Raw genomic sequence first — 16,119 nt, forward strand, 5'->3', positions numbered from 1 at the left:
TACTAAACCTCCCCTGAGCAACAAAGTGCTCAAAATCTAGTATAAAGTATATGGATCATGTTAGAATCAATAGATGAGTCGATATTAAACAAGAAAGTCACCGAAAAATTGGCCGAAACATGCTCATAAGCTGGAGTAATAGATTTGATGGTTGAAAGTGGTCACAATCTAAGAAATAAAATTATATGGGTAGGGTCGGAATGATGGACGACCCAACTAGAAAATAGAAATTATATAGGAAAGGTCGGATTGATGGCACAACCCTATTGAAAAAGAGAAATAATATGGGTAGGGTCCGAATGATGCAGGATCCTACTGAAAAAGAGAAATTATATGGGTAAGGTCGAAATGATGGCACAACCCTAGACAAATCAGATTTGAGAAGTCACCGGAAAGACGAATGAAACTACGCAAATCAAGTTTGAGGAGTCACCGAAAAGACACACGGTGCTATGCAACTCAACATGAGAAAGTAGTTCGGAAAAATTCACGGTACTACGCAAACTAAATATGAAAAGTAGTCCAGAGAGATGCACGGTACTATGCAAATCAGATATGCAAAAAAAAAGGTAGTCACCGAAAGGATGGCACGGTGCCACACAAATTAAATATAAAAAAGTAGTCACCGGAAAGATGGCATGGTGCTACACAAATCAGATATGAAAAAGTAGTCACCGAAAAGATGGCACGATGCTACATAAATTAAATAAGAAACAGTAGTCACCGAAAAGATGGCACGGTGCTACACAACTACCGACAAATATGGGGTTGACACAAAACAGCCCTAGAAAGTCACCGGAAATTGATGCAAGGTGACCTGTCTGTCTCAGTTTCTTCCCTTGAATATGAGGTTCATGCATGTATCATTAGTCCTACTTTTGTTAACATAATCATTGGCCAGACGGGCAGCATATATGGGTAATAGCCACCAGCCGGCAGCGGAAGCTCTTTGATTCTCTACCAAGATCGTAGAGGCTCTGATACCATGTGAGAAATATATCGGAAAAATATTATTGAATTGTTGTTGTTTACATTATTACATTGAGTCCCTATTTATACACCCTTGAATACAATCCTTTACCAAGTAGGATACTATTTAGTATTCCTATTTCTATTTCTATTACTATTCCTATTCTAATAGGATTGTATAAACCTATTCCTATTTCAGTTATTGAGTTATTGTCATTTCACAGAGAAAGTATGCTCTTGATATTCTTAAGGAAACAAGAATGTCAAAATATAGGCCTATCGACACTTCTACGGATCAAAATTAAGCTTCTACCATGCTAGAGGTGCTTTTCACTGATCCTAGGAGATACAGGAGGCCTGTTAGCAAGTTAAATTAACTTACCAAACCTCAACATAACATTGCTTTTTTGGTGAGTATTAAAAGTCAAGTCTTTGATTCTCCGTGTAATAGTTACTAGTATGCGGTGACTGATATTCTCCGGTATAAAATCTGCTCTAGTGAAAGAATTGGTTTACGAAGATCAACGTTATGAGTAGATTGTTATGCATACACATGCAGATTGGGTAGGCTCACTTCCAACAGGTAATCTACTTCTGGTAGTGCTGGTAGTGCATTTTTTGGTTGGAAATAAGCTAGTGTCCCTGTGAACTCATATGGATCAAGTAACTACTTAAAGAACTGCAATTTGAAGTTTGATCAAATGTAACTTGTGTGTGACAAACAAGTTGCATCTTCATATTGCATCAAATTCGGTATTTTACGAGATGACCAAGCACATACACAGTAATTGTCGAGAAAGAAATACTCCAAGGAGACATTGTCACAAAGTTCATGAATTTCAAATGATCAACTTCCATATATATTCACCAATTCCCAAGCAAGTTATATATAAGGCAAGCTTTGTACAATTTTTTTATGAATGACATCAAACTGGGTATATACAATTTGTATGGAGCAGTTTGAGGGAGAATGTTAAGTTTACCGAAAATATATTATATCATTTAGGATCAGATAGAGTCAATTAGTTTGATTGATTTCATGTAGTTGTGGAATTCTTGATTTTCCTTCTAGTTTGGAGGCTGGAGCATGAATACTTCAGAGTATTTAAACACAACAGCTTCAGAAAATAATCAAAACTGAGTTTCTCAGAATTCTCGTTTTTTTGTTTCATTTCTCACAATGGTGTCCCGTCTAACAATTTAAGCTTTTTAGATGGGGTGGCAGCAGAATTCAATATTTACGATAATCAAAATATGTGCTTCAACTATTTGAGGTCATACCTTTCAAGAAGATTTACAAATATGTGACAGCCACCAATCAAATTGACTTGTTCAAGGAAAGAAGCAAGCAGCTGTTTCTGGGAAACAGCTCGAATAACCATATGTAGAACATCTTCAATACAAGCCATGTCCTGGCTACGCTCAAAAAAGGCTATGAGAGATTTTATATCTGATGCTGAAATATGCTGCCTGCATAAACAAAAAGGTAGGAGAACATCTTCAAAAGGTAGCCCACAAAAGGAAATAGCTCTATTTCTGAAAAACTAAAATAAGAAAGCTGAGCAAAAGCTTGAAAGCTTACATAGTAAAGAAGAAAATTCAGTCACTACAACAGTCAAAGAATAAAAGTTTTATCCTCTCCAAGAAAAAGAAAACTACCTGAGACTCATCTCACCAAGACTCAATAGAAGGAGACGAATTTTATGTATTTCATCTTTGCTAGGTCTCTCCCCTATAACTTGCTTGGTTACAGGATGTAAAAGAGGCTTGCTTCCAACAGCAAAACGAGTTTTGACATCATCCCAGTAAAACTGCCGAATTATGTCAAGAACACGTGGGAGCCTACATAAACTTCTCAGCAACCTTGGATCATTATCGAATTGCTGGATGAGAAACATATACAGTTCACGTTGAACCCTGTAAACTGAGTAGACCCATATAACAGGGCAGAGAAATATATGGGATATAGCATCCTTGACTAGCATATCTGACAGACCTGGCAATAAATTTAAGAGAGTTACATAACAGAAGATTCGGTAAAATGTGTCAAACTGAGAGTTGTAGAATAAGTAGTTAATGAACTCAAAGATAACAAAACAGAACACAGAAGCAGCTTGTACAACATACCACCAATTGCAACCACATTCAACAAATGTTTCAAAGCAGACAGTGTATCCATATTTAATTGCTCAGGTGGAACTGACTGCAGCAAGAAACCCAGCATTGGAAATCCAGAAAGAAGCAGCATCTGTTGTTGATTGGCTAAATTCTCATCCAGAACAGAAGCTATAAGTTCAATAACTTCTGCAGTTAAGCGCTCCTTTGTAATTGGGGTAAGTAAATCTTGGCCAGCTTGCTTAGCTTCTTCTATTTCATACAAATCAGTTTTAGTGAAAAGAGGGAAAAACACAGAGACGCCCCCAACACAATATATGATCTGTTGAAGCAGTCGTCTAGAACACAGCTGTGTCCCAACCAATACAGTTGCTTCAAATGAACTTTTATCTATTCCAGGATCCACCACAGGTGAAACATTAAATAAACGTCTTCCATTACGTGCCTAATATAGAAATTTTGATGTTTCAGTTGCATACGAACATGCAAAAAACATAATTTTCAGGTAAACAATTCAAGGAAAAAGTGGAAGAACCTGTGAATTAAGTCCAAATATGATTTTGGATGCAAGACCATCTTTAACATCAAGCACTCCACTGGGCAATGGGTTATCCAAATGAACTGCAGTTTCATTATCCAGGAAGGAATACATGTAGCTAGGTCCTAAAGAATAGATGCCTTGCACATGTTCTGAAGCAATGGAATCATTGAACAAGTAAACTGGACCAATCTGACCATAGAAAGCAGATGGATCTTTCGAAGAAAGTGTAGGACTCTCTTCCTCATAGGAAGGTAGACTAATTTTCGTGCCAATAGTGCAACAAGTCAGAGGCTCATTTACCTTTGCATATCTGCAACCAAATTGTGGAAATTCACGAAGCTCTCCTCAATTGGGAATGGATGGAACAAACTCTTCACTAACAAGATCAAAAATCAGGGGAGAGAGCAAAATACCTGCATTTTTCAGAGGATACAAGAGTTCCATCCAAATAACACTTCAGTTGGCTACCTCCAGAAAATGTCCTACCAATTGTATGTGTTAAACACAAAAAATGCCACTTCTTTCTAACAAGATTGACTTGCAGCACAACGGATTGCCTTTTCTGATTAATTGACTGTAAAAGTAACAGGGAGCTATATATCAGGCAAATGTGGCTTAACAAAGAAGGCTGGTGTAACCTATGCAAATATCGTATTGCACTCCAAACTCAAGATTCACAGAAATGTAAACAAGCCCCAAGTAAAACAAAAGCAAATAACAACTTTGATCACCTCATATATAAGCTTGTCTTTTCCAAGAACGCCAATGCATCCTCTTCCACTTTCAGTGAGAAAACTGAAAAGCCCCATTGTTCCACCACCTCTAGGAAAGCTTTCTACTCTTAGCCAACAAGTAAAAGAGAACCCCTTATTCAATGGCCACTGAACTGGAGTCTTTATCGAAATTCCCTGCATGAAGGGGAAGCATCACATAATTTGCAACATGAAGTTACTCGGATCAAGTAGAGAAAGGAAAAAGAAGAAACAACATTCATTCAGTTAAACATGCTTCAGATTGCTACAAAGGTCATTGTTTCAGTTACCGATTCCACCCCATTGAGATCAAAGAAGGCAGTTGGTCCCTTCTCGTTGAGCATTGACAGCATGCTGGTCAAAAGCAATGAGCTGTACTGCTGATGCGACCCAACTTTCTCACTCCGGAGTAAAGCAAAGATTTTGCGTATATCTTTTCCAGAAATGCTATGCCCACCAATAACCTGAATTAATTGGGCAATTTTCAAGACAACAGTGTCCTTGCCCTCTTGGGGAAACCAATCAAGAAGAAAGTTTAGCATCCCTGATTTAACACAAGAAGCTTGATTGGACATTGAATCTCTTATAAGCTGAAGAAAAATATCAAGCCCGTGATTCCGCGATGAGTCACTGCTCTGCCCAGTTAGCAAACAGAATATCATTATTCAGAATACTACATTTCCAAAAAATAAAAAGGATATAATTGAAGAAGAGTAACAGTGGAAGCACATCAGCCAAAATCATAATAGGAAAAACATTAAAGAAAGTGGTACTGATACCAACCTTTTGCAGGACACTGAGATATAGCAAGATGACATCTTCATTCTGAAATACAAAAAGATGACATAATTTACTAAAACCAAGAGGAAATAAAAGCTGCTATGTGTTTTTTTTTCCTAACAAGTGCAAAAGGATGTTATTACTGTTGGTGTACATACAAGATTTCGGACTACTAACCTTTATCACAGGGCTTGCCTTGAGATCAAATTTCCCATCAACCAACATATCAAGCAGAGCATCTAAAAGCGCCTCACTTGGTTGCCATTGGCAGAAGTCCAACAGCAAGCTACGCAAAGTCTGATAACCTGTGCCCACAAGAGCTTGAAACGCAGCCTTTGGGACCAAAAGAATAACGAACGAATGAGTAACAAAAAATGAACCAGCTTCTCATGTTAAATCATGAATTGGCAGGCAAAGATATTCTCCACAATTTGGACATGGAAAAACATGTACTGTTTCAGAGGACGGCCAGTAAATCATGGTAAAAGAGATACATGACAGGGATAAGAAACACTTTGGTGGATTGAGAAACTGAACCTGATCGCATATATTAGAAATATCAGAATAATATGGTAAAATAGGGTTATCCCAACCTGCTTGAATACCGGAAAAATAAATGGATTGGACATTTGATCTTTTTGCTTAGATGAAGGCATAAAAATCAGAAAGAATATATAGAATTAGAATCGGTTTTTTAGCATTTAAGCCATTTTCTTTCTTCTTTTTTTTAAAATGGTAATGATGTATTCTTCAGCATTAAGGAGATGCTAGTGACCTGCAAACAGAGGAGAACAAAAGAGAAAAAAAAAATACTTACAAGGATCCAAATAATTCTACAATTTGTTCTGTATCCTCTAAACCTTTCTCTTTACACCAAAAATAAAAGGATACAATACAATCCCATCTAACCTTCTGAATGGAATTGGACCTATCTTCAAAATTTCAACTATTTCTTTCTTTCCATACTGTCCACCAAATGCAATGTGGAATTATCCTCCACCATGCCTTTTGACTCTTGCTCCCTCCTCTTCTTATCCAACAACTCAACAAGTCTGCAGTATGCTCGGGCATGGTCCAGTTTGTCTTTGTGAGACTAAGGAAGATAGCCCAAATTTGTGTTGTAAAATTGCAATGAAAGAATAGATGCTGGTTGGTCTCCGCTGCGTTCCCGCATAATGAACACCAAGATACTATAATCTTTCCTTTTCTCCTCAGCACTTCATGTGTCAGGCAAGCCCTTCTAGCAACCAACCATGTAAAGCATTCTATTTTAGTTGGTGCTAAGGTTCTCCATACCTTTCTCCACAAACTCTGCTTAGAGTTGCGTTGCTGGGGACTTTCCATTTTGTATGCCCTGTTAACCGTGAAAGCCCCATCTTTACTATGTTTCCATCTCAAAGAGTCCGGAGCATTGGTGATGCCAGCGGATTTTTCTAATAGCTCTAGCAATTTGGCCACTCTCTCCACTTCCCAGTAATTCAAAAACCTTCTGAAGATTAGATCCCACCCTTGTGCTGTCCAACATTCATTGATATTTGCATCTGGATTACTACATAGTAAGAACAGATCTGGAAAGGATTCTTTTAGAGGAATGTGTTTGTTCCACGCATCTGTCCAAAATTTAGTTCTCCTGCCATCTCCCACTTCAATGTACGTATTAGCTTCAAGTTTTTGCCATAAGTTTCTGATAGTTCTCCAGACCCCCACCCCATAGGCATCAACAGTAACATTACTGCACCAAGGATTGTACTCACCCTACTTGGATCTGATGACATCCTTCCATAAGGCTTACCCCTCTTCATTATACCTCCATAACCACTTCATCAAAAGGCTATTGTTTTGTTTCCTTAAATCTCTAATACCCATACCCCCTTTGTCTCTGCTTTTCAAGGTTATCTCCCATTTGACTAGGTTATAACCTTTAATTTCTTTGCATCCATGCCAAAGGAAGTCCCTCCTTAATTTGTCCAGCTTCTTCAGAACTTTGGGGAGTAATGGAAATAGTGACATGACATAAGAAGGAAGGGAGTCTAGAACTGAATTGATGAGAGTGTGTCTGCCTCCGATAGACAAATATTGAGCCTTCCATCTTGCTAATCTCCTTTCTGTTTTCTCCACAATGCCATCCCAAATTTGTATGCTCTTGTGTTCATTGCCCAAAGGCATACCTAAGTAAACTATTGGCATATTCTCCACTTTGCACCACAAAATATCTGCCAGATTCAAAATGTTTGTCACCTCCTTGATTGGAAATAAATTGTGTTTCCCCCAATTCACTTTCAGACCCGAGGAAGCTTCAAAAAATAGTAAGATGGTTTTTAAGAATCTTATCTGGTCCTCCCGAGGTTCACAAAAAATGATAGTGTCATCTGCATATAGCAAATGACAAATTTCTTTAACTTGTCCACTGCTACCCTGTATCTGAAAACCTTTGATCCATCTGTTTTGTATTGCTATTCTCATCAAGCTATTAAAACTTTCCATTGCCAAGATAAATAGAAAGAGGGATAAGGGGTCACCTTGTCTAAGTCCCCTTTCTGAAGGGAAGAAGCCCACCGGTTCACCATTCACCAGAACAGAAAAGCGGACAGTGCTGATGCAAAAATGAATCCAACCCAACCACTTTTCTCCAAAGCCCATTTGTCTGAGCGTGTTCAGCAAGAACTTCCAATTTACATGATCATATGCCTTTTCAATGTCCAATTTGCACATTACACCAGGCTCAACACCTTTCAATCTTGAATCCACACATTCACTAGCTATAAGTGCAGCATCCATTATCTGTCCCCCTTTAATGAAGGCCATCTGATGCTTGTTGACCAACTTATTCACCACCTTTTTCAGTCTCTCAGCTAGTATCTTTGCTAACACTTTGTATATGCCTGTGATTAGACTAATAGGTCTAAGTCCTTCAATTCAGAAGCACCTACTTTCTTGGGGATGAGAGCCACAAAAGTTGCATTGAAACTTCTCTCCATCCTCTGATTATTATAGAACTCGTGTATCATACCTTTGATGTCTTCTTTCATTACTTCCCAGAATATAAGATAAAAGGACATGGGAAAACCATCGGGCCCAGGAGCTTTCTCCATCGCACAAAGTTTAATGCATTCTAGAATCTCCTCCTCCTCAATTTGTTTCTGTAACTCTTCCTTTTCATCCTCATTAATACAAGTAATCCCCTGCAATTGTAATTCTGGCCTCCAAACTTCTGTCTCCTTGTACAAATTTTCGTAGAAACTCTTGATAACCTCCTTGATATCAGTGACATTGCTTCCCTCCACCTTTAAAGATTCTATGGTGTTGTATCTTTTGCGAGATGTCGCTATTCTATGAAAAAACTGTGTTCTTATCCCCCTGCTTCAACCATTGTATTCTGGATCTTTGTCTCCACCTTATCTCTCCATTTTTGACAACTTCTTCAAAAGACATTGCCAAATTTGTTTTTTGCATTAATTCATCATCCGTAAGTGGTCTTTGCTCCTGAAGGTTCTATATAACCAAAGACATTTTTAGTTTTGATTAGACACAGAATTGACTCGAGAGAATAAAGTGGATCCCATAGGATTAAGCTTTTTAGTGGGGAGTAATGTTGCTGCTGCCTGTCAACTAACAGTTGTTTTCTGTCTACCCCAAGAGCTTTTGTGAAAACATGGTCCTAATTCCCTTCAAGATAAAGCTCAATATTCAATTGAAATAAAAGACATTCCCCAAGTACCAAGCAGCACTTGATCTGAGTCTTCGACACCAACTTCAATCATCCACTCTAAAGAATTTCCTGCTTGTTTTAACCATTATGTACCAGTGTTATCAAAGGCGCGCTTAAGCCCTGAAGCGAGGCTCAAAATGTGTTGAGCGCTTCGCCTCGCTTTATGTGCGCTTCAGTGTCATCATCAAGGTTCTAAGGCAAACTTTTCCTTGCCAATGAGCTTCTTATGAAGAAGTGATACTAAACAACTGATATTTCACTTTATCATAACAAAATTTTCAATTTCATTGGTCATATATTTGTCATTCATGTTTATAATTATTAGTCTTAGACTAAATATATATATTTGTATTTTTTTCTCCCTTTGCGCCTTTTTTCATCAAAGCCCACGCTTTATTTGTGCTTTACGAATAAATCCCCCACGGACCTTAGAGCCTTTTTGCGCTTTTGATAACACTGTTATGTACCAATTTTATATGTACAACAACAACATACCCAGTGAAATCCCACAAGTGAGGCCTGGTGAGGGCAGAATGTACGCCGCCCTTACCACTACCTCATGGAGATGGAGAGGTTATTTCTGAAGAACCCTCGGCTCAAGTGCAACCAATTTAAATATACTGATGCATATATCCAGGAAATTTTAATTTTTAATCGTTACATGCAGAAATTTATGCCTAACCAGAAGGAAGTACCAAAGTTACACTGCCTAACCAGGACTAGAGTATGAAAGGTTCTTCTAGAGCGGTTAACAGAAGCTTTCCCACACTGTCAACTTTTACAAAGGAAAAGACAGACACCTAAGACAGTGATCTCCTTACGATAAGGGAAATACATAGACTCCTTTCATGTGAAACTTTAGAATAACACAAGATGGCAAAAATACTAGAGTAGTACAAATGTTCTTTGTTACAGAAATTTACAGTGTTCACTGGAAATTAAATAGCGACAACGAATATGATAAACGACTTCGAGTTGGCACTACAATGGAAATGAGGCCAAAGCAAGGCAATAAGAAAGAAGAAATGCAGCACCGTACAAGATGATCCAAATGATCAGGAAGGAAGAAAAGATGTGAAAACATAATTAGACTGCCTGTTTATTTAGGAGGAAGCTAAAATTACACCAATTTTCATGTTCTCCGTAATTTTGCAATCATTACAAACAAATTATGCAACTAATTGCACGAAAAATTGTAACCGGCAGAAACAAAACTCACCTTTGACACATCGTTCCCAGAAAGCAAGCAGGTTAGTGTTTGGAGGACATTCAGAACCAGCTCTTCACCTTTGGGCACGTCAAGGTTTCCATTTAGCAAGGATACAACATGTATAAAACACTCGCCCTCACGAAATAAAGCCTGATAATACTGACAACATAGAAACCACTCTCTGTCAACATGTTAAGAGAATATGAATAGCAGACAACACATCGCTACAGAATCGTAGAAAAGCGTAGATTTATCAAGTATACCTCTATATCTGTCAAAAGCAAATCAATCATCCCAACCAATAGATCAATAGACAATTCTACAAAGTTCTCCCGGTCCTTAACATGAGTAAATGTTTCCAGATACTTAGAACATAAATACAATTTAGCTTTCTGGTCCTCCTCAGAAGATGGAACAATCTGTTCCCCCAGCAAAGAATTCACATGAAAGAGGAAAATAAATGAAAGATTAGTAGTAGTCAATGCAAGAACACAAAAAGAGAGAGAGAGAGAGAGAGAGATTAAGAAATTGAAGGTTATTCATTCTACCTTCATCAAATCAAGAATAAGAGGAAGCATGTGATTTCTCAATTTTTCTTCCCAAAACAATTCAAACAAATGATCAACGCAGGTAGCACTGTGCAAAGTAGAGTTTTTGGCATCATTTGTAAGAGAGAAAAATTCAGTGAAGAGTTCAATAAAAGTTTCCATGCTGTTCTGCCAACTATGAATCATCTCGAAAGAATTCGCCATGTCTTGGTTTAGAGAAGGAACAGGATCATCCTCAGTTTGAGGACTAGCAATGCCATGCCTTTTAGACTCTTGGGCCTGAATGCAGGCAACTTTGAGGACACGAGGAACTGCGTCGAGTGTTTTAAAAGAAGAAAGAGTTTTCTCTGATGAAGACCGCATTATTTGAAGTAGGCCCTTAGCAAGAAGATTTGCAACCCCAGGATTACAAGCAGATTGTTCAAGAGCCTCCAGTATAATGGAGCACTCAGGCTGCCACCATAAGAAGAATAAGTTTCAGGATAAAAGGGAAACTGAATTGAGTAAGCTCACATCTTATGAAAAAAAATGCAATACTAGTAACAACCAAACATTTTTGTTTTTTATTTACTTAACCTTTTCATCTGGTAGAAAGTGCATGGAAGGAAGCTCAGTAAACAACCGGGAAGGTGAAGCATTATAGGAGGCCCCAACACATAATTGACAATGTCATTAAGACTAAAAATGCCGACCAGCACAGTAGGCTAACATAAACAAGGGAAGAATCCTATCCAGACTCATGAATTGACAAATTTCACCCAATACGCAAACTGAGGAGAAAAAATGTTACACTTGCAAGATAAGAAGTCCAAGAAAAGTACCAATACCAGCCATCAAAGCTTAGTCCAAGTAGAAAAGATTGAAGGGACTTGCGACTTAGGTCATGTGTCGAGTCTTGCACCATGCAAACTAAGCCTGGTATTTAAGTGGAGAAGGGCTGCGTACTAAAGGCTGCATTTGGTCCTAAGGGTTGGCCCCAGACAGATTTCTTGGTCATCAAAAAAGGTACAAAGTAACACTTTGTATCTTCTAAAGAAAGGGTGACAAAGAAGAATTATGCATGAATAAGCCATTTGAAACTCTTCTAAAATGCAACAGTATGTTGAAAACTAATAATTGTATGCCCAAAAATCTTACTCATTTACAACTAAGCCCAAAAATACTCTGCCACCAACCTTCCTATACTCTTCTAGTTCTTCAATAGTTCCAGAGTTGTTCTTGGCATTGCCCTATTCACCCCCCAACATACAAAAGAACATGTGCCACAGATTTACAATTGTCTTGCAATGCAAAAAAAAATGTTCATTGGTCTCAGCATCCTGTCCACAAAGCAAACATCTTGAGCAAATATGAAGACCTCTTCTTTGTAATTTTTCTTGAGTTAAACAAGCTCTTTTAACTACCAGCCACACAAAACAAGATACCCTGGTAAGAATTCTAAACTTCCAAATAAATTTCCAGGGTCAGACCATTGTCACAAAGTTTCTCCTATTTATATTCCAGTAAGCTGGTTTGACTGAGAATGACCCTTTACAGGATAGGTTCCACAAAATTATACTCAAAGAAAGGGTACACATGACCGCAAGTATCCAGAGACTAGTCAGAAAAGATATATGTAATCATATAATGCCTATTATCGGGGGGATCGCACCATGTATCCATTCCAAACTTTAGACTAGAAATGGGGTTTTTTCTTTTATTTTATAAGCAAAAGGCGATAAAACAGGACATAGATATTTTTAATCTTTTTTTTTTTTTAAACTGGTAAAGAAGGATTAGATATTGCTTTATGATAAACTTCAGTAAGACTATTTATGTCATAGATAATCTTTATAGAAAATTGACTAGCCAGAAAAAAGATGGAGAAGAGCGACGCCAAAATGATAAATAGACAAAAGACACTTACCATTATGACAAAAAGAGAGTGAAAGATCAAATGACTAACCAGGTTGTGAGAAATTCCGGTTAAAGTTGCTGCAAACTCCAAAAATGAAACCACTTCTGTCTGAAGAGCTTCAAGCTCATGAAGGTTTAGGCTAGCAGTTCTGCCATTTGAATCACAACACTGTTCATTACAATCATCAGAATAACCTTTTTTTGATAAGGAATCGTCAGAAGAACCTAGCGATTCTAGGCAAAAATAAAAGAAATTCTCTGAGAAGATAAAGTCCCAAGCTCCTTCTGCCCGGAATACATGTAGCAAAGATGGCAACAACACCAGAATTTTCTTGAATGCAGATAGAACATGATGCTGAAGGGTGTAGATAAATGTCCTGTAGAAATGAGAAGAACAAATCAGAAACAAGAGTTACAAGGATAACCCCAGAAAAAAAATGAGAGCAGGGGAACAACAGCTAAAAAGATAGGCACTTCAGCAATTCCAAAAATCAAATACAGCACCCAAAAACATCCCCACAAATGCAAAAACAAGATTGATGGAAGAAAAGGAAAATAAAAAGATCAGAAGATCTAAATACTTGCTTATTTACCTTAAGTGACCAGGCAGCTCCTTCTGATTTGAGCATGCTTTTATGCATGGAAAGACTGTGAGGAGAACTCTAATGATCCACTTTACAGAAAGTTCTCCATATGCTGAAGAGACTGGCAAGCTACTTTTTACAGTGGATGTTTGGCTGTTATCCGCCTTTGCATCTTCTGGTGAAAGAAGGAAAGTGAAAAGGACAGTACTAAGCTTGGAAACATAGTCGTGCCAATTCTTTAAGTAAGGTGTACTGGATTTACTAGAAAGTTTTGTTTCTAGAACTTCTTCCCCAGTTGTATCATTATCACTAGAAACAGTTATTTCCATGTCATCCTGGGCAAACAAGTTGTCACTTTTCTCCTTGTACTCTTGAAGCATGAATGCAAGTGAACAAAAGCTATTTGCAAACTTCTGCACTCGTCCATTTTCTGATAAAAATTGCAAATTATTCAAATTTCCAAAGCTGAGACCAAATTAAGGTATACCAACAATCATTTAAAAATTATTCCCCAGGATACAGCAGTAAGATAGGAGTCAACAGTCTTGAGCTCAACTATCAGTAGCTTAACCAAAGGGGAATGTGTAATGTATAATTGCTTAAAATGAACCGATTGTTTGAGCAAACAAGTTTACTGGGATGAAACAAGTGGGAACATGAAAGTAGGTCAAAGGATACACCGCCTCTCTTAGAACCTCCAACGAGAGAACATGGAGCTGGAACGTACACATTAAAATATTGGCATTCCTGCAAGGATGTAAATGAACCAATACCTTAGAAAAGAAATTAACCAATATTTCATCAGAAGCATGGTTATAAGCTTTTTTCAGCTGCTAAATGGAAGTTTCTGGGCCATTTCAATTTATGTTCATCAAACGAAAAAGAGGCTAAAGCCCATACTACAAACATAATATAGCATAAATATGATCCTAGCAAAAACAGGGAAGGACAAACACCTATGTAGACAACTAGTTTTAAACGACAGCAAGAAAAGGAAAAACTAGATATCATGATGCAGCCAGGTGATGTGAATGGCCTGAAGACCAGTTTCTGGAATGAGATCTGGTTAGGTGATGTGAAAATGAGGATACTTTTTCCTGATTTGTACATTATTTGCCCACAACAGAATGACACTATAGCGCAGATGTGGAGTCCTCAAGGCTGGGACCTAATGTTCAGAAGGGCTCTAAATAATTGAGAGGTTGAAAGAGTAGCAGACCTACTTCAGGCCTTAAACTTGTTCCTTGGCATCACTGCGGAGCCGGACAAACCAGTTTGGAAATTGCATAGCAGAGGAGTTTTTACAGTGAAGTCCTGCTACTGGGAAAGGAATACCAATCACCTTTTGACAACAGTTTGGCCCTGGATATTAATAGTGGAAGATTAAGATCACTTTAAAAGTTGCTTGCTTCTTTTGGTTGGTAATTAGAAGAGCTTGTCTAACCCACGAAGTGCTACAAAGAAGAGGTATACAGAACTGTTCAAGGTGCTATATGTGTGAACAAGAGGCTGAAGCAAATGGTCATTTATTTTTGCATTGCAAGATAGCTACAGATCTGTGGAACATGTTCGTTTGTATACTCGGGGTAAATTGGACAATGTCCAGAACCACTTTTGAGGTACTAACACACTGGCAAGGAATTGGGAAGAGAGGATCAAAGGAAGATTGGTGGAAAAAGGTCCCCGCTTGCATCTGGTGGACACTATGGAAAGAAAGGAATGAGAGGTGCTTTGAAGGCAGGGTTATAGCAGCTCCCAGATGATCAAGATGAGATGTCTTAGTCTTTTGTATTTTTGGTGTAAGCAAGATTTAGTGGGGGAAGTAGATAGTTTAGTGGAGTTTATAGGCCAATTGTTAATTTTTGAAAATTTGTTTTTGGATTTGTAAATCCCTCCTCATCAATTTCTTGATGAGTTCTTTTGTGTGAATACAAAGTTACCTATTTCAAAAAAAGAATGATACCACTAGGCATTACTAAATTTGCTGAATATAGGACCAGACACAAGTCCAGACTCAAACTCTACAGAATGGAAACTAAAGCGGCTGAGACATTAAGATTCAAATTGAATTTTAAGGCAATTTGACATTTGTAAAATGATTTACAAAATGTCAAGTTCACACATATGTCAAACCTAAACCTTCGATTATTCCTTCCGCACAATAAATGTCCAAATAGCAAGGGAAACTACCCACTGCATACTAATTTGTCTTAACGTTAGAAGTACATATGGTCACCGAGATCAACTAGTAAACTTAAAACTAGTTTTTAATCCTAGTTCGACATATGTCAACCATTATTAATTAGATCTTAGCTTTTCAAATGACAATAACAGTATAATATATTAGATTAGATTAACATTTAATTTGATTCAACCAGAATGTAATTTGAGCTAAATTTGATTTGCCTTCATGCTATTTTAAGAAAAAGATTAGATATACTTGTAACTTTTAGCCGCACATGGATTGTGAAAGAAAAGGACATGACACTCTGTTTTAGCAAAACAAGAACTAAATAATCTGGTCCAGAAGTTTTTAAAAAAAAAACATAATCTACCATCACACATAATAGCAGGATCAAACCAGCAATAAAGGTATACCACTGTCTATGGACTTCTTTGATTCATTTGTAAGGCTCAAAAAAATAAAGATATAACTTTTATCAGAAGTGTGCAGTTATGTCAGTTACCTTGATGTATCTGAAGTTGAGAAGTCTCTCATTCTCAGAGCACTGTTAGATGCAACTCCGAGTCCATCCAACAGAACTTCCAGTCCTCCAATACTTCGAAAATGATTCTGACCGCGAGGGTTATCAACTAATGCTAATTGAAGAGCTCTAAGAGTTAGATAATGAAGTGAAATATCTGTATCCTGCTCCTTCATACTCAACCTCTTCATAACACGCAACAGCTCTGAAATAAAAAAACTGAGTGAAATGACCATGGTAAAATGAGAGAAAATGCAGAAGGTGCAACCTGACAGGAACACAAGCCATCTTAATAATTGTGTCACGGGGA

General features: G+C 37.7%; 1 protein-coding gene across 1 annotated transcript in view; it reads right to left on the reverse strand.

The window, feature by feature from the left end:
* The window catches only part of LOC125814208 (BEACH domain-containing protein B), a 39,367-nt gene that overhangs the window by 13,687 nt on the left and 9,561 nt on the right, over positions 1-16,119 (reverse strand). The window contains 16 exon segments of the mRNA XM_049493665.1: positions 2,251-2,439; positions 2,629-2,965; positions 3,097-3,529; positions 3,620-3,935; positions 4,039-4,199; positions 4,357-4,533; positions 4,668-5,012; positions 5,161-5,202; positions 5,335-5,490; positions 10,086-10,235; positions 10,340-10,495; positions 10,625-11,077; positions 12,570-12,897; positions 13,114-13,569; positions 13,783-13,851; positions 15,792-16,014. Of these exon segments, the coding sequence (XP_049349622.1) occupies positions 2,251-2,439; positions 2,629-2,965; positions 3,097-3,529; positions 3,620-3,935; positions 4,039-4,199; positions 4,357-4,533; positions 4,668-5,012; positions 5,161-5,202; positions 5,335-5,490; positions 10,086-10,235; positions 10,340-10,495; positions 10,625-11,077; positions 12,570-12,897; positions 13,114-13,569; positions 13,783-13,851; positions 15,792-16,014 (3,991 nt within the window).

Source organism: Solanum verrucosum, unplaced genomic scaffold (assembly GCF_900185275.1).
Source record: "Solanum verrucosum unplaced genomic scaffold, falcon-dt-bn FXZP01000230.1, whole genome shotgun sequence".
Classification (NCBI taxonomy): Eukaryota; Viridiplantae; Streptophyta; class Magnoliopsida; order Solanales; family Solanaceae; genus Solanum; species Solanum verrucosum.